Raw genomic sequence first — 26,673 nt, 5'->3', positions numbered from 1 at the left:
GCAGATGGCAATTTCTTTTTGAGGAAAAATCTTTAATAAAGAAAGACTGTCATTTATAGAAACGGTGAGTTTTATTCCTCCTCTTAAAAATGACAAGCATGTAAACCCTCTAAAATATTAAAACCATTCCTGTGACAAAGTGCATGCAATTGTAAAAGCTTTGCAGGCAGAATTAATGACTTTGAAATTCCAGTTTGAGAAAGTCTAAAGGGACATGACTTCCTAGGAGAGCCCCATGATAAACATTAAGCGAGGTCTCAGACTAGGTTATCAAAAAGTTAAGGTACCTCTTATCACCAGAAATTGTAAATGTAGTCAGAATCAGAGACTATGTTCCAGTTCTACTTCTGGAATTACTCCTGAGGGATTTGTATCATGGATGGTACTGAGCAGTGACAGCTAAATGGTTGCCAACCAAATTTGGGGCAACAGAGAGCAGTGAATTTAACAGATGGCATGTCTTTGTAACATGGCCCTATAAATGACCCTCTGGGTAATACTTGATACTGTTTAATTTTTTAATTTGCAATAATGTGGAGAAAAGATGACTAGTAATCAGGGAATGAAAAATAATATTTTAGAATTATGTGACTAATGGAAGCTGAATTATGGCAGTCCATAAATAGGTTTCTTGCCACTACTAGGAATTTGTAAAGGATGTTCATAGGACTCCCATAATTTTAAACCTGAGGAGGAAACAAAAATCAGTCTGAGAACTTCTTGTAAGGTACTGGCATTTAAAATAAAAGCCTCAGCAGCATTTCAAGTGGCCATTTCCTTGCAAAGGTCTTTTGAGGGAGAGGAACAAAACCAAAAGAAAACATGAGAAAAAGCCTGAATGATTTTTGCAACATGCTGTACCACCAGAGCAATGATTCTGATAGCTGTTTAAGCAGCTGGTTATGTCCCTGCTCAAATAAAGCTTCAAGCATCCTATCTGCTGGCTGCTGCTTGTACCCTGATCAAGAATGCCCCACACACAACACACTAACTCCTGCAAACTGAGCAGCCCATCAAGCAAGACAACATAAGCAGCCCCCAGTGGGACAGAAAGAGCACAGACTGCCCAAGCGAGACCAAGCTTACTCGTCTCTGAACTGTATCAGGGAAAATTTGGTCCTGCTGCCTCAGAATTTTAATGCTCATTATGTTCCTGGTCATGCAGGAGAGAGATTTATTTGAATCTGTATGACAGCCAAGCGTTCGTGAAAATTCCTAGGTCTCCAAACAACTCAAGCTGCTTGAAAAACTTCATTTTGACATTTTTTTGCTAAGTAACTCACATCATTCCAGATCAGTAATTAATATTATTAGCTCATGGCAAAAATTGAGGTTAGATTCTTATACACTCTACAATCATTTCCCACTGCTCTGGCAGGGAAAAAAAGGCATCTTAGTGTCATAAGACTCCCCTGCCTGTTGTAATGAAAGGGCCGTAGAAATGTAATTGACAGCCTACCTAGAGCAAGTAGACAAGTGGCTTTGGTCTTACAAGTGCTTGACAAGGCAAAAAGAAAATTCTGGAGACAATTCTGTAGTAACTTTAAAGAATTTGGCAAAATATGGCAGTCTTGAATCTGAATTGCCTATTCTCTGCCTGTCTGGTAATCACAGCACGTGGGTCTTGTGCAATTGATTTCTTAACTTTTATTAGCACTGCTTTTATTTTGAAAAGCAGTTAATACTGACTATTGAGTAGGAGCAATTGATTGTGTTTTACAGTATAAACACAGCAACAGAAGTAACAAGCCAAGGGGTACTTGGGTTACTTCTGCTTACCCAGTAAATATTGTCGGTCCTAATGTATTCACCTGGATCTTTGGCAAATACAGCATCTGCAAATCCATCTTTTGAGCATTAATCTCCCCCTACTGCAACAGTCTTAATCTACCTTAATTTGATGTGAGGTGCACCCCCACAGAAAGGGGCTGTACACTTCATACTGCCACACGTGATGCCATCACTCATAAGACACTCCAAAACTGCCATCCACTTTGCTATGGTTTTGCAAAACCTCCCCTTTGCTGTTAGGCCTGTTCAGAGACAATGTGTGCATCTAAAATGCTGAGCTAGCCTGGTAACATGGCTAAGTTTCTGCCATAGTCTAAGGCAAGATCTTGGGGGACAGTCTGACGTGCTATTGCTCCTGAGAAGTGTCCCAGCTCCTCTGTCTGCCTGCCCCGACTCTGCAAATTGGTGTGACGGTGTAATTAAGTGCCTACAGAGCAGTGTTAGCTCTAGGAGGCGACAGATGGGTTTGAGGAAAGTTGGGACTAATCCTGTCTGCTCCTCAGTTAAAATCTCTTGCTGCTGTTCAGTTGGCCAAGCTTGTTACCAAGATGTGACTTGGTTAAAACAGAGTCAGTGGTACTCAGATGTGCTTATTAGAAATGTGGAAAAGGAGCCCAGGGTTATTGAATTTCCATTCACTAAAGCTGGCTTACCCCCAGTCCAAGCTGAGCTGGGATCCCATGCTGTTGATATTTCTAGTTCTACAGCTAATGGCTTTTCTGGCCAAAATCATTCCTGTGCACACCTTGAATTTTCAGTCAATACGTAAAGGTTTAATGGACTGTGAATCTAATCAACAGCTCTTGCTGAAAACTCTGACAGAATAACAGGTTCCAGCTTCTCTCCTCTACCCCTGCCTTGTGCACAAGGCAAAGAAAGATAAAGTGCAGTTAATCTTTTCAAAAATTAATTGGTGAAAAAATGTGAGATGCCCATCAGAACTTCTGACTGATTACCTTGGTTGTTTTTTACTTTTTAATGCAGTGTATCTGTGTCAGATTTTAGCTCTGCAAACAAAAAAGCAGTATTTACAGTAGTAGTATAAGCATGGCAATGTTTAGGAAGCGACACGTTTCCTGCAGTGAGCAAAGGGGGAGAGAAATCAAAAGAATCTTAGCAGCAGCACTATTCAAACACTGCATTGTGGAGCTTATCAGATCACTGACATTCTTACAACTGTAGGAAAAAATATTGGCAAACTATCACAAGATGCATGAGCTATAAAACAGGACGTGCTGGAGTACTAAACCTTGACATATGGGTAGATTATCCCATGTTCCATCGTCTTGACATATGGAAACCATGTTGTCTAAGTCAGGGTAACGGATCTGGAATCCTTCATGACAGCTGATTATTAACTTATCGCCAGTCCTGTATGTCTTGTTATGAACCTCTGCATCTTCAACATGTGGAACAAGGCAATCTGTGACTTCACGAGAAAAAGAAATAGTAACTTAATTAAAAAAGCATGGCTGGCTATTCAGTAATCAAGCTCTTAAACAAAAGTTAGCATTTAATGTAAGTGCTCTGCTTAAACTGTTTGGAAAATACATGCATTTCAGTAAAGGTGCCCTTTCCCTAGTAAACCACCATTTACAAAGTCTATAGCACTGCGGGAGAAGCTGAGGTGCTACAATAATGGATTGCTCCCCCAGCCTTTTTTAAACCAACAAAATTAGGAGCTGTTAGGAAGACTGCAGTTAATTTTGGCCATCCATGCATCATCTTTCCAAATCAGACCACAAAGTCTGACTATCCCAAGGTTCCATGTGAAGGCAGACTCTGACAGCACTAAGGACAGGACAAAAGAAAAGATAAAATACAGATATGGCACAAGGAACACAGAAAAACTGCAGTTTTAGCAGAGAGACAGATGAAAATCTGGTACATTTATAAGGGTTTATCCAGCTCCATTCCACAGAGTTCATTACAAGAATGCCTTCACTTTAAACTCCTTGATTATGTCATAGATAGTTTTATGTGCCTGCATTCATATGCCTTTAGTGGACATGATTTTTAGGGTCCTGAGCAGTATCCCAAGTGATTGTAGAAGACTCTTGAAGAAGGGACTGCAAACCTGTAGTGATATACAGGAATGGGCTCTGGTACCTGTCTGCGACACATGCATCAGTCAGTCACATATCTCACTCTATGTACCACTGCCCTTTAAAGACACCAAAATACAGAATAATACTCAGAACACTGAAAGATGTGCAAAGTGGAAGGGTGAAGCAGGGGAAAAATCCCCTAGTAATACCGAACAATTGAGAAACAAGCCATGAGGGTATGAGGGAATAGGCCGGGTGACTCAAAGTTCATTCTCATCATAAAGGCAACGTGAGATGAAACAGAAGAGAGGGAAAGATTAAATACTGGGGGAAAAATTTTGTTTGTCTGCCAGCAGTCAATCCATGACAGAGATGGTAATAAAAGTTTCCAGGCATCAAAACCCAAGACATTTCAAACAAAAGAAAGACAGAAAAAGTATTACAACCCTGTGTTATGCTGTTTTATTCCCCCAACATTTCTACCATGAGAAACAATGATCTTCATTTAGGAATACTGTATTTATTAAGAAAAAAAAAAAAGAGATCCCTTGAGACTTGCATAGAAGAGAAAGTTTCTGCCATTTTCATGAGTAATTCTTGCTAAAGAGGAAGAGGCAAAGCTAAATTTGTATTTAGCAATTAATTGCTAGTATGCACTAAGTAAAGTGGTAGTGACAGCTTGTTTGTTTAGAAGCACAAGTAGAAGGAAGATAAACTGTCATTTAGCACAGCACTCACAAACTACTAAGAGCTAATGTTTTCATTATGTTTTTATTTAGTTAGGCAAACTAGGGGGGATCTATTACTCTGAGACTTCATCACTAAATTTTACTAACATAAAGGGGGACAGTGTTGCTCCCCCAGTTAAAACATACTTTGTACCTAGGGATATTTTCTAAAATACTTTGTACTTAGCTAACTTTTTGGTATGGGGCCTCAGCATTGCATTAGTTAAAAATTCTCCTATTTCTCTTGTTACTTTTTAGCTTCTTGGCAGCTGCTGCAGGTGCCTTCTGCTGCTGGTAGTGGGAAGGTCTGGCAGCCTGCCAGGTGGGCTGAGAAACTGCAGCAAGAAGTTTTCTTAGAATTTTTAAGTTTTCTTATTCATTTATAAATGCACAAGTCTGGGAGGATCCATACCCTAACAGGAGGTTGTAAAATACACTGGCGAGGGTGCAGACATCACTTTCAAAGATGGAACAGTTTCCTCTCTAGCAAGTTAATCAGCAGAGAAGACAGCAGAGGATGCCCCTAAGTAATGCCTTACACTAAGCCATAAATGCTGTCATGAAGAGGCTGTCCTGGGCTCCCCATGAGGATGGGATGAGATAGATGGAGAACCTGCTTGGCAGCCATGCAGCAGGAGGCTGGAGATGGATGCCAGAAGATAACGTCAATGAACAAACAGCTCCCTCTCTTGATACAACATCTTTCTGTTGCTATACAAATAGAGGAGATGTGTATACACACAGCACAGTAAAACATGAGATCTCACTTTCAAAGTGGGGGAAATTGATTCTGTAACAATGATCTATCACAGCGACTCCATCCCCATTATTCCAAGGAGCAGCTGTAGATGGGATCATTTTAATCGGGTAGATGCTGGCAGAGAGCAGCGATAAGTTGCTCACTGCACCGTCCTCCACCTGCCGCATCCTGGCTGACTTGGATAACAGGCTTATTACAACCCCCAGCTAAATGCCAGACCAATGGGCCACAATATTACAGCTCTTTTGCCTGATGCCTTGCAAGCAAATGCTTTCCCACTGGCTGAATTCATATTGTTTAGCACTCAGTCAGGCATAAACTGCAGTAGCCGCTTCTCCACAAACAACTGGATTAGCTGGCACCAATTCTGCTTGGAAAAGCTGGAAGGAGGTGACTGAATTTTAAAATGTCCTGTCCTAGAAAATAAACTACTTTATTCTAAGTCCTTCTCAGCAAATCCGTGGAAGCTGCTAAACCATTTAAGGGAATACACGGTCTTTAACCAGCATTGAACAGCAAAAGCTATGACTTACACTCCTTTCTGGCAGTTTTACATGATCTGCTTATATCTACTGCGTGAGTATTAACATCGGCCAGGCAAAAGGACATATTTCTCATCTTGCAGCAGCAGAAAGAGGTGGGGTACAGCCAGCAGGCTCAACAGCCTGACAGGCACGAGGGCTCACCTTGACCTAACTTTCATGAAGATTTGTACATTAGAAGCTCTTGGCTTTAGCAAACCAAGTGTGTGCCCCATCACAGGAAGACTGGTCTGAAGAACAAAATTCATTAAACAGTACAGTTAGAGTGTTTTGCTCAAGTGCAGAACCTCTCAGAATGGTTTCTTGCAGCCCATGGGGAAGGAGGACCACCCTACCTCCTCCCAAGAGCACTTGGACCACAATGGCTACTCAGAAAGAAGGCATGACCTAGACACCATGGAGACAGCCACACTATCCACGGGTACCAGCTGGCTTGGGATGGCTTGTGTCTATTGCAGGTGAGCCCTTACCATCCAAAAATTGTTCCTGGTTCCACGCTAACGCAAGAAAGCGCTTGTAGGATTTACTTGGGAGTACTACTGGATGTTGCCCAAAACCACGTCAAGGATCTTTCCAACACTGTAAGAGTGTGTACAATTGAAGAACAGTGTCCCAATCTCTGCTCTGGCACTGTTTTGTTTACGATCTGTATGTAAATTCAAATGCAGAGGCCTGGTGCTCCTGTGTATCTCACTGTGGACAGGTCTTTGAATTAGTCTTGACTACATCAAATCACACCACTGACAGGCTGGAACAGAGAGAAACAGGGAGGAGGGATGAAAGGAATATAATGAAGAATTGGGTTAACGCAGGGACAGCTCATCTACACCCTGTGCTCCTGAAATTAAACATTTAAGAGCAATATTGTCTCTTGGTTTTTTTCACTAGTGCTAAATCCACAGTACTGTGTTATTAGGATTGTTCCATGGATGGAAAACACAGTATTTTAGTGCATATTGAATAACACTTTCTCTTTACTGTCTTTGCTTGTATTAAAACAGTGCAGAGAGACTTCACCTAAGACCTGCGGCCATTGACCTGTGGCCAGGTTACAAGTATCATAGAGTGCTTGTAACCAGGCTTAAGAATCAGAAAACACTGGGCAAGACAGATAAGAGATGGGGAAATAAAAATAATTCTGTCATCTCACAGACTCAGGGACAAAGGCAAAGCAAATGGAGGGCTAAATGTCCTACAGGAGAGCTGTAGCCAAACCATGTACTAGTCCACTACTTTCACTGCAGGTTTATCATCCCTGTCAGTGGGAGAATGAGGCACTGAGAACATCTCCAAGGTGTCTGCCTGCAGAAGCACAGGGAGAGGTGGGCACAGCTCTTCGCTTCATTGCCATCTCCATGCAGACTGTAAATTTAGATTCAATCTCATAGGAAAGAGCTAGCATTTGTTCCAAGTAGGGCAACAGCCTCAGCAGCCACATTATCACAGTGGGAGAAGATTAGATTAAAGTGTGAACAACATGACATACTGCTCTTAAACAGTAAATACAAAATTCCTACCTCAGAGGTTTGGTATTTATGTGCATAACCGTATTAGAGCTGATGAAAGGTACAGTCACAACATGCTGTACATCAACATAAGAACATAACTCTAAGCACACAGATTTTTGACAGGGCATTTATTGGACACTGAGTCATGCAACTTCATTCTCGTCCTGACACTTAAAATCTCCTACCTCTTAATGAGAAATGACAGACCTATAAAATCAAATTGATTGGGTGAAGAGCTCCAGGCAAATGTATTAGTTTTAAAATCAATTACATTCTGAAACAGGTTGCTCTGCTTCCTTTGGTAAATAGCATCCATTTGTGATTAGAGATTGTGCTAGTAAACACATAACAACAATTAAACGTACATAACATATAGACATAAAATTATCCTTCGCCAAATCCAAACTCCTGAGAATAAATGAACTCCAAACCATGGAGTGTTTTTACTGTTCAAGCTCAGCTGGCACTGCCTGACATTTATATATGCTGGGATGAGAGGCGTGTAGAGCATACCATAGCCCACAGAGCAGCCAGCCCCCGCCGTAAATGGTAAATGCAGCATAAAGTTTATTCCACCTTGTGATAGGTAATGATGAATGGGAAACATTAAATTCTCCCTTCTCCAGCAGTTGGTAGAAATTTCAAATTTCTTTCTATATATCATTACAGAACTTCTGCAATGAAGAGTTTTATGTATGTCATTAGGCAGCTGAGAATCACAAACCCTGTTGTAATTCTCCCTTAACTGGTCTCCAGATGTGCCATGTTCCTATACTGTCCACCTCCCTACCATGGCCCTCTCTCACAACTCTGCTCCCAGTATGCAAAAGGATCAGTCTAAAAATCACTTAAGCCAATGCTTAAGCCTCATGGACTGCCACTGAGCCTTTGCTTAGTATTTCTTCTGAATCAGTGGTGTTATTGTGCATTGGAACTAAGAATTAATGCTGTAATCTAATACCTGAGGTATTATTATAATGTTAATCAGGAAAGTACTTAAGCACTTGCTTCACTAAATCCTAAACCAGGGTCCTACTCTTTGGTCCAAATAATAAGAAGCATTTTTGCATCTGCCTAATTTTGAGCACAGAACTTTAACAAGACTAATCACATAATTACAGTTGTGCTCCAGCTTAAGTGCTTTGCTTGATCAGAGCATTGGCTAGCAATCCTTTTTAAGCATTCTGTGCTGGAAAGTAATTATTATCTCTAAAGCAACTGTTGTCACATCATCCATCACATCCTCATCTTCCAATTTCTTTCTTTTTTGAAACCACCTGGCTCAAGTGTTGATCACACTGACATTGGTGGCAGTTTTGTTGCTGATGGCATTGTGATCAGAAACTTCCTCCACAGATTTCCACTGGGCTGGAGGGCCTGGGAAGAGGTTTGAATATTTAAAAAAACATACTAATGTTTATTTTAACAACTGCAGTGGATGATACAGGCAACATTTCAAAGATGCACATCAAGATTCCTAGCAGCTCCCTGCTGTGCTTAAGGAAACAGAATTTCCAAGCATTAAAGCTTTTTCTGGTACTTCCAATAGCCAGTTTAGACACAGGCCGCTGTCACTCTACATGTATTTTTTCTTAAATAACCATGAAATGAGAGACAAATTAATTTATAAAAAGTGGCTGCCACAGGAGAGGGCACGACGTTCATACACAGTTATTTTTAAAGGCATCAGGTTGTTCCCTTGAACCTGACCCACATGGCCCATATGATGAGGTGGTACTGGCACCCCCTTGCCTTTATTTCTAGACATCAGCTATCACCTCATGGGACAGCTCACAACTGTGCCCCTCACAGCTCTGTAGCCCGTGGCCTCATACATGTCCAGGAGAACATATTTTACCTAAATTTCTCCTGCCAACAAGCCAGCTGCCTGAAAGCCATGGACTCCTTAGCAGCTGCCTCTGGCTACCCTCTCCAATACCTCACCCACCACATTCACACTGGCCACTGTTTAGGGTGGTTCCCTTCAGATGCACCTCCTGAGCACAGTCGTCCCAGGCCCTGCTTGTCCCTATTGTGGCTCATCCCTGTCCTGGCTTCTCACAGGGTTCTCACACCCAGCCCCCAGGAGCACAAACAAGTTCCTGCAGTTTTCGTACACACTGAGTGATGCATGATCCTATGCAGTGTGTTTGTGAGCCACGTAAGTCTCCAACTACCTCTGAATAAAGTGCATGTATTTATCAAATTTTAAATGCTGAAAGGCAACCCAAAATAGAATTTATCTTGCTCCACCATGAAGACAATGAGGCCAATGGCTAATGTCTTCAGTGGAGAAGTTACAACACTAAAATGTAAACACTTTATTTAACTAACACTTTTCATGTCTGTTGACTTTAATAGCTCTGTTGACCAAAAATGAATCAACAACAAGGACAGGTTATATCTTTAATATACCTGGTGAAATAAATAACTTGTGCTGCTTGGGTGTACTTTGGCCAAAATTTACAGTTATGAAATTCAAATTAATCCTGCCTCTAAGACCTAGAAGAAAGCAATGTAACATCCTAATTATTTAAAACCAAATACAATGTCAAATATACAATGAAAATAAATTGGTTTATGCCATAATAGTCTGAATTATCTCAGAGTAAACTTCTACCCTGGCTTTAAACTCCTGCAGTCTATGTGTATTTGATTTTCCTACTGACTCATGCACATGTCATAAAATACAATTGTTTAAAATTCCTGATTAGCAGGAGCAGTAGCACTGGAATTTGATTGTATTTTCCTAGTATAATATTGCAGAAAGGAATATTAAGTGGGCAGCTTTAATAAACAGTTAACTTACAGTAGAGGTTGTTTTCCTCTCTGCATCAATTTATAACTAGTTAAAAGGGGACGTTATCTTCTGTTTTCACATTTCTTTATGTCCCTTTCAACACACACAGCCTCTCACGGTACAAATTTAACTGACAAACAAGGATTATGGATGGAAAATTAAAGTATGTATCCAATAAGACACAATGAAATGAACTCCAGCCTTTTGTGTTTTGTCCAGAGATACACAGACATGGTACGTGGACAAGTGAGAAGAACTGACATGGCGAACAGCTTGAAGAAAACTGACTTACCTTCTTGTAGGCACACAGGTTTATCACTGGGTTTCCAGCTCAGGGAGCCATTAAAGTGTCTCACACAAAGTTTTTTGGAAGTACCATTGAGCCTGTATCCTTCTTGGCAATGGAACCGGACTACCACGCTTTCAAAGAAAACACCTGCGCTGGGTGTCTTGTAGCCATGTTCAGGAGCTCCAGGATCAGCACACGCTTGCAGGTCATCAAACCCTGCATCAGACAAGGACACAATCAAACTCTGCTCATTTACTCCTCATGTTTTTTCTATCTTTATCCATTATCTTCATGGGGACCTTGTATCTTCCATATTGACCACGAGCAACCTTGCTTGGGTACCAGGTACTCCAGACTTGGGAGAGGACCCACCCCCAGCTACAGCTGAAATGCTCAGGAGACAGAAATACTCCTGTCCTTTTTGCTTCTGGGGAAGCAAAAGTCGACCACACTCCTTGGCAGCTGCCCTGGATAAAAATAAAGCACTTGACCCAGCCTACCAGTGGGGATTGTTCAGTAATGTATCTGTAATTACTTTTGGGGACTGTGGGATTTTGGAGGTCTCGTGCAGTCACTAGTAAGAATAATAATGTATCAGAAGCAGAGTTTTGGAAGGAGGAAATAAAGGGGCATGAAACTTAACTGCCATCCAAAGACACAGTAATTGAAATAGGAGAACTGCTAAGTATAGGGAGATTTCAAGATGGAAGGGAGATCTGCCACAGGGGAAAGGGACACTGTGACGTTGGATGAATGTGGCCCCCTTATCACTTTGGCTTGGTGGCCCTACCACACTTTGCAAACACTGTTCTAGGAATGCTGTATTACTGCACTGACACCAGAAGAGAGTTTGAAAAGCCCTTTACCTTCACAAAATTAACTGTAAAATAACAAACTAAACCCCAACAGTTTCAATCATTAAATGTGACTGTTTATCACTTTATCAAACTCATTTCAATGCCATTTGCATAAGCGGAAGCTTTTTTTTACTGCAAAGCAGCAAAGGTTTCGTGCAGCACTGAACAAGCGCTGCATACAGAAAGAGCAAATAGCCTTGGAACAGGAACAGCAGGGGGGCAATTAATGCCAGCAGGAGGGATGCCTGGAAAATGCGAAAATCATTGCATGGTAGTTTTAATGTTTTGATTTAAAAAGAATAGTATCAGGGAGCCTCAGCTACTTCCTGCATGATAAGAATGAGATGCCTCCATGGTGCAGTCAGAGAGAAGGAAGATATTACAGTAAAGGACTTTTTGAAATAAATCTCCATTTCCCGAGGCTAAATCATTCCCTCCGCCAAGGGCTCGTTGTGATGCTGTGGCAGCCAAATGGAGAGCTCTGAAGGTGATGAAGGGCTCTTGCATTTGAGCACTGAATGTCTCTGCTCAGTCCCCTGGCTGACAGCTGCTAGTGAGGAATACAGGAGGCCCACACCAAGCCACTGTGTCCTATGTCCCATTACCTGCTCCTGCGAGCAGGGGCAGGACACACTGTGGGGTCATCAGGGTGGATTACACATTTCTGATTTCCAGATCCTGCACTGAACTCCCCAACCAGGCTACAATTCCCAGCAGGTGACATGATGGACAGAACCCAACCCGAATTCCATGACCAACAGCCAGTCTCTGCCCCTCTGCAGTGCTCCAATATCCATGCACCTCCCTCTCCACCAGCATCCCCTCTCTTGGCTGAAACAGCACAAGAGCAGCAGAGCATCTGCTCCTGTGCAGCTTCACTCCTCCATCCAGTGCAGTTTATCCTGGGAACTGAAGGGTCAGTGCAGTGCCCAAGTCAAACACATCCCTGACCTCCACGCCCACTCATCTGCCACACAGCTCAAGTCCTCCAGTGCAAATCACCCCGGACTCTCTGTCATTTGCCAGTGGGATGAACAAGGAGAAGCATAGTCATTATGATCATGGGATCACATGCTGTAGGCAATACTTATTAACAGAGAAGGGCTGTCCATTTTTACTGGAGATTAAAAAGAAGTTTCTTATGCTTCAGACAGCAAACCCGTGTTCTTTAATAATGTCAGTGAAGATCTTAATTATTTCCCATTAAACCAAGGGATAACATGACATTTAGATCAATTTTGTTACTTCAGTAATCTCAGAATTTGCAGTCAGGCGAGGAATATTGTAACCCACCTTGAGATATGTGTCCTTTCTCACTAGCTGCATCAGGGAAAAAGTATACTACTGCCTACTACTTTGCCTCTGTAACAACATAAAAAAAGGAAAGGTGCTGAGGTCACACACAATTTGCCTGGTAAAAAAAAAAAAAATGAGCCAAGCTCATTTCTCAGTTTTTATTAAGTCAAATATGCAAAGTTAGAGATTTTGTGCCTGTCAGCACAAAACCCGACATGGGAGGCAAGAATGTTTTCCTCCCTGGTGCAGGCTAATTCTGTGACCCTACTGCCACTTTTCTGGTGACCTTTCACAAGCAAAGATTTCCATTCCTCCTAGGGATACTTTTGCAGTGTGTTGGTCTCTCTTCTTCTCGAGTGCAGTTAGTGAGCAGACAAATCTATCCCCAAGGGGAATTTCCAAGTAGAAACTGGAACACGAATGGGAAAATTGAATTATGCACCCTGTAGTTTCTATAGAGCCAGTAGCCAGCTGTTATTTAGCTACTGCATAAGAGATGAAACACGGACTCGGCACAGGATCACTGCTTCCTTGCTTGTTCCTGAAGCAAGGAAGAAGGAAAAAGCCTTAGGGAAGAGCCAGTCAGGCAGATTACACATGCAATATGGTGACATCTCATAGTAAAGCCAAGAAGGCAAAGCAAACAAAACCCTAACCCCATCTTTGCTCCATAGATACCAACAGTAGACTTGGCCCAAACCCAAGTCCTACTGGAATCAGTGGAAGGCACACGTAAGTCAAGCTTCTTCATGAAGGGGTAGATGACCCAGGCACAAAGCAGTGAAGCCAGGGCTGTGCTCTGGCTGGGAAGGAGGAAGGACATGTATGAGGGAGGTGTGGAGAGGCTGCCCCTGTGCTGAGGATCTCCAGGCACAACAGGCACTGCAGGTGTTCCAAAGGGGCAATTGCCACCATCCAGAGAAGCCAGGAGCTGCTCTGATTTTCACCAGGACTGCTCCTCTCTTGCACGAGAGCTGTGCTGAAGTTTCAACAGCTTATTTAGCTGACAGCTAAGTGCATCAGTGTTTTCCAGTTTAAGGATGAAACTTCTGCTACAATATTCAAGAACAATAGTGCTGAGACATTCCTGAGAATTGCCATCTTCCAGTTGTTCTTAATGATAGCAGACTTGGACCCTTTACACAATAATCCTTTCCATATAATCTCATCTAATTAAGCTCCACTCCGTCAAAAATCTGTAAATATACATCTTCAATGAGAAACAGCTTGGTAATTTATTTTTTTCTCACAATCCTTGGTTTATTTTACTTTTCAAAGCTATGCATTTAAGAGCAGCTACTCCAAGTTGTGATACAGTAACTTTCTAATGGTAGGAGTAATCCTACATTACAGATGAGATGCCATAGACAGACATCTTATGCTTTAATCCCTTCAGAACCTGATGAAAACAGCCAAAAAACTTCTCAGCCACAGCCACAATATAAGTCTTTGGAAGGGAAAGCCAATCTTTTGGCTCTAATAAAAAGGTGCTATCCTTCAGGAAAAGTATATCAAATAAGATAAAAAGTAACTTAGAAATACAATGGATTCTGTTTCTTTACAAACCCTTCAGCAAGTCTTTGGGGAAAAGAAGATTACTGGACTTTTTCTCTCGGTTAAAAGGAAGGAAGGGGAAATCATCATCACCACCTACCAGTAAAAACTATACGACACACTTGTTAAATAAAGTAGTAAACTTTCATGTTTACTATGTTACCTATACAGCCATCATAATCAATACTACATCATTAGCAGCAACTTTATGGGATGCTATCGCATGGCTTTAAATCCCTAAAGTGAAGACAACACAATTACTGCTGGAACTGACTATTTCAGTAATCAAAACAGGTTAATATTTGGTCCAAGTTGCAGGCTTTCTGTATCATGGCACCTTTAAGGGATATTGTGTAAAATATCATGGACACTAATGCCTTCTTGGCAAGGGTAATGAGCACATAAGGTCATCACCAGCAAAGCATGCAGTTGATACAGAATATATTTTGGGTTTGGTATTTACCAATTTCCCATATTTCTACTGTTGAACCAACCAGAAAATAGCAATGCTCTTAATTTGGATAACCCTCAAGCAGATTATATGGGTGCCTGTTTTACCTAAATTACTCGGTACTGTCAGTCAGGTAACATAATGTAAAATTAATGAGAAGATTGAAAAATAAGCAATGCCCTCCTTGGGGTGTAAAATGAACCACTGCAAATATCTTGATCAGATTGTTCCTAGAATTCTGCATTGCACATTCTCAAACATAAAATGATTCATCTCCTCCCCAATGAAAAGCCTGAAATGCTGAAAGCCAAGGGAAAAATTACGTATGTATGATGACAAGAAATCATGATAGCCACAACTGAGCTTCAGACATGCCTAAAAAGGCAGGAGGAAGAATCCCTCAGTTCATCCTATAAACCTGTTTTTCTCTGCTTCTTTTTCTCAATTTCATGTTTTGTTTTCCTTGTTTCCCTCTTCCCTTGCCTCCGTATCTTACCACTCCTTATAAATTCATGGTGCTGGCAAGATGATTTCTAATCTAGATTTGATGGACTTCTTTGCCTCTAAAGCTGCTGTAAAACATCTCACTGACACGCTGATGATGCATGTGAGCTCAGAACTGGCTGCACTCATTCTTGAACAGAAGCATCACTCTCATTTCAGTTTGTTACATACAGCCAGTGAATGAGAAGTGACATACAATGTGCAATAATATTCAAGATACAGAGTATTTTCAGTGTTTGTCTTCAGTAGGATGGAGAATGGGCTTCTTGTACATCAACCACTGCATTTGAGTTCACTAAATCTGTCTCAGTCAGAAGCAGAGGGAGGCAGAGGCTTCACAGACTGTGGCAGGACCAGACTGCCTGCATGCACATCTTATAAGGAGTCTGTAAGCACTGCAGGAGCAGGTTATCTTAGGCCAGCTCTCAGTAAAAAACCATTCTGGGACTAAAACAGAAGGGCCACAAGTGCAAACATGCCAAGGGCTTGCTTGTACAAAGGAAAAGTCGTTTTTGTCCCTTTAGGAGTTTCTGCCCCGTTTCTGTGGAAGCCAGGCAGGCACAGCGCTGTGTGCCTCTGGCTGTTTATGCTTCCTTGCTGCTGCTGCTGTTAATTGAACTATCCATGTACCCCAGGAACAAGAAAAGGAAGGATGTGCTTCGATTAGTATCTAGACTTGGAAGTGTAATTCAATTATAAGGCTATGATTTCATTAGTGAAATGCCCGCTAAAATCTAAACTCTCCTTAATCCCTGAAGGGTCACTAACGCTTAAGCTTCCCTGAGACTTCAGCAGCTTTGTAAAACCCTGCCCTAAGATGTGAATCACCCTTGCTATCCTCCCAGAACATGCTCCCAACTCCCAGCACGGCTGGATATCCCTCCTCATTTGGCTAAGCCTTACCCAGGGCAGCCTAACAAGCCTTTGGAAGAAACAGAGAAGTTCAAATTACTTTGTAGGAGAAATGGAACAGCAAAAAAGACCTCCAAGGACAGGTATTTTGCTTAAGTCACAAGCTGATCTATCAAATCAAGAGTACCATTAAGCTTCTTTATCCTTCAAATAACACAAGAGCATCATAGCAGAAAAAAGAAAATCAGTGGGTAATGCAGCTTATGAGCACCAAACTGACCCATCTGCAGGAAAAAATGAACATGCAAGCCCTGCATGAAGGGCAACAGACTCCAAGAGAGGAAATCGGTCATTCAAAAGGTTGAAAGGTTGACTCACTTGCAATTCCTAATTTTTCTGATCTTTCATCTTCTCCCACAACCCTGGCCTCCCACCTGTGTTCTCTATTATCCTTCACCACAACCCACCCTAAGCCAACCCACCACCTGCCCTTGCACTCTCCTCTAAGACTGCCATGCTCCTAAATCTTGCCCACCGCCATGCTCACCACCTCCCTTTCTCCTCTTCTCAATGGGCACTCAGAAAGGGGCAGTCACTCAGATGCTCCTAAGGGTGACAATCAGCTCAACCTTAAAATCCCTACTCAGGTATGACAAGTCCCTGGGCATTTTTGTGCTAAAACAAACCAACATCTCCCCTAGAAAGCCCGAGAATCACTGCTCTCGCCAGAGCAGGCGCAGGGGAAGGAATGTGAGAAGCCGTAAGCAGCACAAAGTGTCCTCAGAGAACAAAATGGGTCTTCTAGGAACCACCCAGGGACTGCTTTTGCCTGGGAATACCACCAGGGAGAAAGGGGCACAAGCTGCAGCATCAGCAGGGCAGGTTCCTGGGCCCTGCATAGATGACTGCAGATGTAATAACAGCATCTCTATTTCAGGGGTCACGCCTCCAATTAGTTACTCCAATTACCACTCAACACTCACGGCTGACAGCACACCCCAGCTAGTGCCTGACCAGTGTCATGCAGCAGGGAGCAAGCTGAATTTCCTACCCACAGAAACCATCACCAGTTTTAATTTTGAACGTGAACCTTGATCCAGGATTCTTTTATTGCCTTGACATTAGGCTAATGCATGAGGAAAAACCACTTGAAATTGGTGGAAAAGGAAGGCAGTTCAGAATACAATCACAAAGCACTTCAGTAAACCCACAGCAAACTAAAAAGATGCATTTGTTTCTTCTGGAAAAGAAGTTTCTTCTAATTAACATCTTAAACAGTACAGGCCTATCCCGTTAATCGTAACTTCTCACAATTAATACAGCTATGTCATCTTTGTAAATAAGCCATTTCATTTATAATGCAAGAAGCATTTGTTACTCCCAGGCTTTTGTAATCCAGCAAGTCTGACTGCATAATTTATGAACCCTTATGAAATGTCATATGCTGCTCTGTGATCCTCTGAACTTGCCATCACTTAAATGAAAAACAAAAGGCAGAAAGCAAATTTGCTGACAGAGCTCACTTCTTCTGTGTTGTTGTTACAGAAAGTTACCATGGCTATCTTGGGATATGATTCAGGGTGAATAAAAGCCAATTTACCACACAATAAATCCCTCAACCTCCTCCCAGCTCCTAAACTTTTAAACTGGATATTTATTTTTCTAACACAGCCATTGAAAATGATAAAACTGGTACTCTGAGGCCTAGACTGGGGTGAGTTCAAATCAAGTAGTAGGCAGAAATAATTAAAAACCTGAAGACAAAGTTTGGTCAGCTTTCTGCAAATATAAGGTGAATATTTTCTGAATCTCCATTTATTCAGCTGGTTCAGTTTAATGATTAGTTCTATTCAAGCTGCAAACTCCACCAGAAATTTTAAAAAGTATAAAACCAGAGAGGCTTTTTCCCATTCTGTGAAAAAGAAGTATGTGAGAAAAAATTACTTCTTCAATTTCCAATAATATTTCATGTTTCTAAGCTAATTTAAAATAAAAAATGTGCTTAAATAAGCTTATCTGTGTGCATATTTATTGTCCTTAAGGTAATCTAAAATACTTCAAAATGATTCTTCTTGGAAATGGTAGGTCCACATTTCTTACTTGAGCCTTGAACATCTACGAATTCTAATTTCTATCTATTTTGTTTATTCTAATTTCTATTTAATTTACTTATTCTAATTTATATCTATAAATTCTAAACATGGTTTGACAAGGATGACTAATTTTTGAAACAATCCAGTTTTAAAAAATAACCAAACACCACCTTTTACCATAATAAAAACAAGAATGCAGTAAATGCACACTAAGTTCCCTATATGCTTCAGAAAATGGGCAAATACCTAACACATCCTCCTATTCATTTTGCTGATAAGGCACTGTAATAAAGATGATATTTGACAATGTGTGCTTGTGGACTGGTGACCCATTAAGCATCATCATAAGGAATTAAATCTGTACAAATCCAGAATATAAAATATTAATACATCACTTATGCCAAGAGTTCCTTTTTACTGATTTAAATGAATAAGTGAGCTCATTACTTGGATTTAAATCAACCAACCCCATTTCTGTTTTCATCCTCAGATGTAACATTTTATATATTAGGTGTCTAAGGATTTCATTAGAGTTGCAATACTGTCAGTGTGGGAATCCAGCCTTAGGTCACTAAACTGGATTAATAACAACATAGAAAGCTACTAATAAAAATGTGACAAATAAAATAAAACAATATTCCCATAATTTCAAGAATGTTATGGGCCTGCTGTGTTTTTCAAAAAGCAGTATCTAAGTACTGTTGTTTATCTGTCCCATATTTTTAGCACCCTGGAAAAAATTAATTACCATGAGTTAGTTTAAACAATCTTAGTCTAGACAGGCAACCCTTCGGAAATATAGCAAAAAAAAACCCGTAAAAAATGAATCATGAGCTAGTTACTATAGTAATACTTCTTCTAGGCCAATAGCATATAATATTATTCACCACAGCAAATCCAAAGTGATGAAATGTCACACTGTTCAGCAGAGATCCTTGTTTCTATAAGATGCAGGAATCAAATACTCAAGGGTAAGAGTTGGGGGGTTGATATTTATGCTCTCATCAGCTACAGACTTCCCTAGATAACACTATATTTTTATTGTATGCCACAGTATGGTAATCCAACAATTTTTTGCTTTTCAGCTGTGCTGTATAAATTGATTTTATACTTTCCCAAGACCAGCAGAACTGGATATGGGGACAATCCCGATTAATGCAAGAATATTGTAATATTAAACTTTTAAATGGAGTGCACACTAGAGAAGACTGAGAGACAAGGGATTTAAAAAGCTGGTACATATTAAAACAGGAGAGCAGACAGACTCTGTTTCCAGCTTTTGCACTGATTCCTTATCACAGATCCTCTGATGCTTCTGGATACTCTGATAGCTCTTATGCCCTACAGTGATTTTTCCCTATATGCACCTACCCACGGCCTTTCCTCTTAAATGGGGACCTCGTCACAGCCAGCCATTTCTTATTCACCTTTTCCTCTCTGTGTGTTTTACTTGCAGGTACTTATTTGCTTAGCCTTGCACAGCTGGGACATTACTTACCTACAGGTGTAGAAGGTGTAAAGGAAGACGAGGTGGCTTTGTGGGTTCACCGGGTATTTCCTACAGGAGGACTGACATTGCACCTTCCACATTTGCTTCAGATCACCCTGCAAAGCATTTCTACTCAAGTAAAGCTTTTAGAAAGCAAGCAGGTAATATCCACTGGGAAAAAACAATACCCTTATTGACTTTGGTCATAATCTGGACCTAAGGATTGGACCTTCTATATTGAAAAGTGCCTGTATGTTTCTGTGCTCTGCTTGTACTGTCAGCATCAAGCACAGATTTTAGTTTGTTGTCTCCCTTCATGAGAATGCCTTTTCTGAAGAAAAATGACACATAATCATGTTGCTATTTTCCAAGTATGTGATAAACCCCAAAATTGTATAGAAAGGCAGCAGGAGTCCAGTTGGGCACAATAATGACGTACTGCCATCATATCCAAACACTTTTAACTTAAATTACTCATTTAAAGTGCTCTGTCCTGTGAGTTATTCTGCCCATACTGAGAAGACTGGGAAAAATTAGTGGGAGGCTAAGATGATGCAGAGGCTTTTTTTCCCCCTTTCTTTTTGATTCATAATTGCATTCAACTTAATCCTCATGTGCCCATTTTCTTCGTGAAGTCCTTCCAAGGAATTCCCAATGGATAGAAAGCAATGGGAGGCTGCTCACAGCATCGGAACAAGCAACTCAGAGCAAAGTCCCAGAAGAGCCAGTGAGCAAGATGGAAACATTTATAATTAAAACACTGTGCAACTACACAGCCATCATGCTTAACCCCCTAAAAAAAAAATCCAGAAAAATGTCAATGACAAATACCACTGGCACACTTCATTTCTGTGGCATCAGCCAAAAGTCCTTAGTGCACAAAGTCCCCTCTGGTCCAATATTTCCTATTTCAGTGCAATGTGATTTCTAGTTTTCTAGTCAGTTTTCTATCAATTCTCCAATTCTTCTACAAATCCAAATCTTCACAAATACATTCCCTGGTGACAGTTTACAAAAGTCAAGGTGGACAATATCTGCTATATTTTCTATCCTTGGAAATGAGCTGTTTTCTCAGGAGATTAACAGATTAGTCTCAAACAACCTTTCTTTTAATACAACTATGTTTTATTTTATATCATGCCTCCAAGATTTTTAACCTCACTACCTTAAAGTTCCAAAATCTCAAATTACTGAAGTGAGAGAACCAGAAAAACCTGATTTTTTTTTTTGATGACACCTCTAAAAACTACAGACTCCATAATGTACTCGGCATTGACAACACTAAAGTCAAGACTGTCAGATCAAGTCTAATACAATTTATGTAACATACACACATCACTATTAGTCAGCTGAAAGAGTGAGAGTTAAGAGTATTCTCCTGCACAGATAATAGGTATTGCTGAGCTACCTGATGCTCAAAATATTTTCATCAGAGCCAATCTGAAAATCACATATGCTAGTTAAATTTAAAGATTATGGGCTTTTGTTCTTCAGAAAGCATTCACATCCATACCTTTCACGAAAATAGGTTCTCATCATTTTGAGGATATAGAGGAAGAACAAGCTGTTATTAAATTTTTATGGTACTGTAAGTTGATTAACTGGGAACTAGGAAAGGTCTAGAGATAGTAAAGTGATAGTTCTTTGTTCTTATTCAAGGGACAGGAGTTTTAACCACATACATAAGCAATTTATTTAAAACTTATTTTTCTTAATAGATATTCATTTGAGGATTTCTGCAGCCTCTCTTTCCCCAGAGTGTTAGATGGTTCTTTTCAGAGGAACAGCTGCAGCAAACCTAGTTAAAATAAAGAGCAGGCAGCACACAGATCCATACATATGCTTTGCAAGAAACAGGCAGCATGTCCAGATTTATTTGTGTGCCAGTCCCCTAGGATATTGTAATTGTGTTTGTTCTTTTAATAACTTTAGGCTCCAGTGATCAGAATAAAAATTCTATGCTGAAGCTAATGCTTCATCCTTAGTTCACCTCACTACCCTGAATTATATAGTAAGCAGGCTTAAATAAATGCAGGAGTCTGGCTCCTTCCTTACATCAGACTCCAGCCACACACATAATAGGTTGCCTGATTTAATTCAGGGTCTCTCTCTTCAAATCTTACTTTGTTTTTACAAAGTATTTGTCTCAGCCGTTTCTTTCCGTGCACAGCTTTCCGAGCCCGCCTTCCAGCGTTTGGTGAATTGCAGTCTCCCTGATAGGAGCAGCACATCAAGATTCCTGACTTGCAAGAGCAGTTGGGTTATTTAGACAATCTCGTTCTTCTTAATTATTATATCTACACTTCACATTTACAACCTCTTTCTACAAATTTATCCTGAATAACTGAGATAGTTGAGCAGCTTAGTAAGTAGGCATGGCCTTTCAGCAGCTATTGTGACTACAGCATGCTAGCCCTCAACTAATGGTTACATATCAATTTTTTAATTCCTATAACCAGGCTGCAGATTACCTTGAAGACAGGCTTATAGACTACCAGTTTCCATGAGGGGCACTGAGACAAACAGAGGTCATAAGTGGCAGGGGCTAATGGGACAGTGGTGAGCAGAAAGCCAAACCCCAGTAAGTCAGTGCCTAGTCCAATGTGTCACATGACAGAATGGCTAAAAGCAAGCTGAACATGCCTAAATATACTCCCACTTCCAGTTTCTGACCACCTTAGAGATTTTTTTTTTTCCATCATCTGACACCTTGTTTGAGACCAGAGTTTTAGGAAGGTCAGAAATTATCAAATCATACAATGGTTTGGGTTGGAAGGAATTTTAAAGACAATCTAGTTCCAGCCCCATGGAACCACGGGCAGGGACACTGTTCCACTAGCCCAGGTTGCTCCTGGCCTTGAACACTTCCAGGGATGGGGCATCCACAGCTTCTCTGGGCAACTGTGTCAGTGTCTCACCACCCAATTCTTGCAAAATTCTTGGAGGTCTTGCTGGATTAGGCAAGACTACTTATCTTTGCTACACATGAAATACATGGGTATTTTTTTGCCTCCAATAACTCAAAACCAGTTTCACATAAAACTCTGAGCTTGGTTGTTGATAATGCCAGTGAACGAAAAATATTGATATGGTCCCTGAACCAGTTCCCTGACCACCACATTATGTTGACCCTTTTCTCTTCATCATTACCTGTCTTACTGTCCTCCTGAGAGCAATATGCCCCTTTGTTTCCGTATCTCCTCTATCCTCACCCAGCTTTTTTCTGTGGCTCTGCTTTCCTTTCTTTTCTTTGCGAAGTTCAAGCCCATTAGCCTGTTCTTCTTCAACACATTCTCCATTTTTTCTGTGTCCTAATCTTCTTCCACATTCTCCCCAGGATATCATTTTGGCAGCTTTGGTTTTTCTCAAGCTTGAATTTATCTTTTTACAACACCTTCCTATATCCCCATTTTTCCCCCTTCAAGTCTAGCTGTCTTTTAAACCCCATCTCAAAACCACACCTAATTCATCTATCCTTTGCCAGACCAAGCTGCTTTCCCCTTTGAGGATTGTTCTCCATCAGGTCTTTGAGTTTAGGCAATAAAATCCACAGACAAGAAAGCATCTTGCCTCACTTGGTGGTCTCCGACATAGTCTGCCCTAACCTTGGACTGAAAATGTTCATCTTTTAACGATTCATTCCTGGGAAAAAGCCACCTTTCTTAACACTTGATTAATTTTCTGTGAATATGTTGCTGTACCTATAAACAGAGAGACTCCCATTGATTTGACCTGGCTTACTGTTAAGAAATACTCATTCCTGGGATGAAAAGAAGTCTCTCTGCTCCTGAGTTCTGACTCAAACCACTTGGTAGCCCACATGCTGCTCACCAAAGACATATCAATCATCACACATCAGGCAGGAGTGATCTCCACAGGTAGTTACAAGTTCCCTCACTGAGATATCACACATGGCTTGCCCTAAAGATCTTTCCCACTCACAAAGCAGGCCTGTCCTCCAAGCATTTAGACCTACTGCTCTTGTAAAATGCAACGTCTTGGGCCTTATCAGCAACCTGCTGAAACTAGGCATGGATATGGGAATGATAACTCTGTATTGTTTTCAATTTTCCACTATCTCAGTGAAAAAACTGTATAGCTATATGTCCTTGTGCATCTTAAAGCTCAGCACATTTCCTGTGTCATAGATACAATTATGTACACAGCACACCACATGCCCAAGTCCAACAGGAAATTGAGTGAAGACTGAGGTAAAATAACTGTATCCCATGGAAAAACTGAGGAAACTGCTACTTCTCAAAGTCCCTGTATGCAATTCTGGCTGAAACATCTCAGCTTTCCCTCAGGAGGCAAGGGATGCTCTCTCAGCGTTATCAGCTGTTCTACATGGTATGGAGAAAATACCAGAACAGATACTCCAAATTGGGATGAGTTCAGCATTTTTTTTTACAGTTCATTTAATAAGCAATCAGGTAAACTTAATCTGATGCCAAAAACCCACATGGTTACACTTACTTTTGAAATCCAGCATACCCAAATGAGGGAGGAAATTGCTTTAGAGTGATTTATAACGGCGATGAAGAATTATATTCTTTTTGGTAATGACATTGTGTGATACATTTTCTCTTTGGGGAGAAAGCTTCTGAAGTGTTTTAATCTGTCTCATCTACTGCTACAGACTCCAGCGAAACTGTGAAATCCTCACGAGAACCACGACTGTATAAAAATCCAGTAATAACCCACAAGCTTCTCAGCATTTTGGTTGTGGTTTTTTGTTGTAGATTCTAGGCTCCATCAAACTTCCATGGAAAATTTGCCAGTTTTATAACCCACTGGGCCATTTAAAGGGCTTTTGCTGTGAATTATGGCTGCTATGTTTGTGGGCAGCTTTCAGAGTGGAAGGGGAGAGGCAGAACACGATGATGGGGGAGCGCAGCCTGTGCATGACCTTCAGAAAATGAATGAACTGGACAGCACAAGCTCCCAGTGTGCAAACAGCGACGGCAGTACTTAAAACCAGTCCTTGCTTTGGGAAATGGGGGAGTCAGTGCCACTTCCAGGGCTGGCAGACGCTGCCTGGAGCTGGTGTCTGTCCCATCCCCCTTGCACAGGTAGCGTGTGACAGCTGAGCTGCAGCAACAGCCTGTGTACACTCTTAGCCCGTGAGATGAAATGCATTAGCTTCAACTTCCTGCAGCCACACCATTTGCCAGATGGATTCTTTACAAACAGCAGAACCCAACTGCTGAATTATTTTACATATGCTTGGAAAGCCTCGGAGGAAAATAAACACAAAATAAATAACTAATGGGAATTGAGTGATGCATTTTTGAGCACAACAGACCCCATCATTATTTCAAAAAACCTCTTGTGTGTTACAATTCTATTAAAAAAAAAGGTCAAAAACCAAAGTAGTTTCCCACTCTAAGTAAGGTAACAGGTCTATTTTTCACTCAGTAGAAATCCTGAATCCTTTTCCTATCTAAGCACCCTGTTCATTAGCAATGGTGTACAAATGTGTTAAAGTAAAGCTCATGTTGTGTTGCAAATTCTTCAGCTCTGCCTGCAAGAAATTCCCTTTTCCCTCTTCACTATGAATTTACATTGCTGCTTCTGTACAACAACAGCTATTATTCTTATTATTACTACTACTACTTTTTCTTTTGGTTTGGGCTTTCAATCTTAGAGGGTGCTCTGCTTTTTTCTGCTTTAAAAAAAAAAATACCAACAAATCCAAATGAAATTAATGCAGCCACGAGAGGGAGCCACTGATGTCTTTGTAGAGAAGAAAAAGCTATTGACAGTGACAGAGAAATTAATGAAAATAATTATAGTTGAGAAATTGAATTCCAAGACGTAGTGTCTTTGCCTGAAGACCAAATTCTATTTCAGTGTCAGGTTTTGTGAAAAGATGTAATTTATGGCATAACTGCCTCCTTTCAGTATGGAAAGTATTCAGAGGAAGGACAAAAATCTGACTAGGATGAGAACAACTTCGATTAACTTAATCTAAAAATGCAGCAACTCTTCAGCCCCGGTGAGTAGCAGAAGCAATTCAAGTTACTACAAGAGAGCCAGCCCTTTGCAAGTAGATATTAATACATAAATGCGGGAGGGTAGTAGAATAGTACCAAATTTTCCTTATCTAGACATAAACTTTTTTGGGGATTTTGCAAAAGAAAACATGCAGCTTCTTTCCTGTGTGGGAAGTCTGTGTGAACACAGGTTTTACATATGTCACGGCTGCCTTAGCAAGAAGGGGGATGAAACCAGAGTTCTCCAAAAAAGACAGCAGAGCTTTCTCAGACCTCTCAAAATCTTGCATAACCCTATCATGTTCCCTAGACAGCTGACCTTCAAAATGCCATAAAAATAGGCAGTATTAAAAGTACACTTCTACAGAGTAGCATCTGCACTTTATATCCTATTCCTGCCATGGCTCTTCAGAAGAAATCTGCCTTAAAGCATATTTTGCTTAGAGGATAAAAAAAGGATACAGTATGTTTGCAACTAGTATCTCCAACAGTACATTTAGTGAAATATTCATCACTTGTTCTAGTCCCTGAACTACTTCTGAATTGCTTATGTCATTTTTTAGAAGATACTCACCACAAAAAGACTTTTTATGTTGATATTTCTTAACTATCATCCTTCTAACCAAGAAATTTTGCCAGAGGGGCTTTACTTCACAATTACAAAAACTTATGTTTCAGTTTCCTTGGTCTGAACTGTGACACTTCCCCTTTTTCTTCCTACAATTGGAGGAAAATACTGCCAGGGAAATACCAGACTGATTTCTATGATGTATGGTACTTACCACACTCCCTCAAGATGCTTCTCGTGCACGCTAGGCGACTCAGTTCTGGATTTTTCTTTCCCATAACTGACACAAACATGCTACTGGAACCCACACCAGTTACACTGGTCAGTTGAAGCTATCTTCTTTCTCATATCCAAAATAACTCTGCACAGGCAACCCAAGAAGTAACACATTGAGCACAATTAGGTATTTAAAACATCTTGTCCTAATATCTCTTGAAATCTGTAGCTATTAAGCCAGAGATAAAACAAGAATGGAAAATTTCAGTTAAATGCTTCAGTACAAAGTTACAGGGCACTGAAAACAAGGATTCCTACTGAAGCAGCTTTA

At 40.7% G+C, this 26,673-nt stretch overlaps 1 protein-coding gene across 1 annotated transcript in view; it reads right to left on the bottom strand.

Annotated features, from left to right (window-relative positions):
• SUSD4 (sushi domain containing 4) overlaps positions 1–26,419 on the bottom strand; it is a 48,996-nt gene extending 22,577 nt beyond the window's left edge. Inside the window, exons 1-3 of the mRNA XM_017730170.1 lie at positions 26,341–26,419; positions 10,470–10,682; positions 3,041–3,220 (exon numbers count right to left, since the gene is read on the bottom strand). Of these exons, the coding sequence (XP_017585659.1) occupies positions 3,041–3,220; positions 10,470–10,682; positions 26,341–26,419 (472 nt within the window). The remainder of the gene's footprint in view (positions 1–3,040; positions 3,221–10,469; positions 10,683–26,340) is intronic.
• Between the last annotated feature and the right edge of the window lie 254 nt (positions 26,420–26,673).

The sequence above is a fragment of the Corvus brachyrhynchos genome, unplaced genomic scaffold (genome assembly GCF_000691975.1).
Source record: "Corvus brachyrhynchos isolate BGI_N302 unplaced genomic scaffold, ASM69197v1 scaffold101, whole genome shotgun sequence".
Lineage (NCBI taxonomy): Eukaryota > Metazoa > Chordata > Aves > Passeriformes > Corvidae > Corvus > Corvus brachyrhynchos.
Note: the sequence above shows the minus strand (reverse complement) of the source record. Positions and strands in the feature narration are given on the sequence as shown.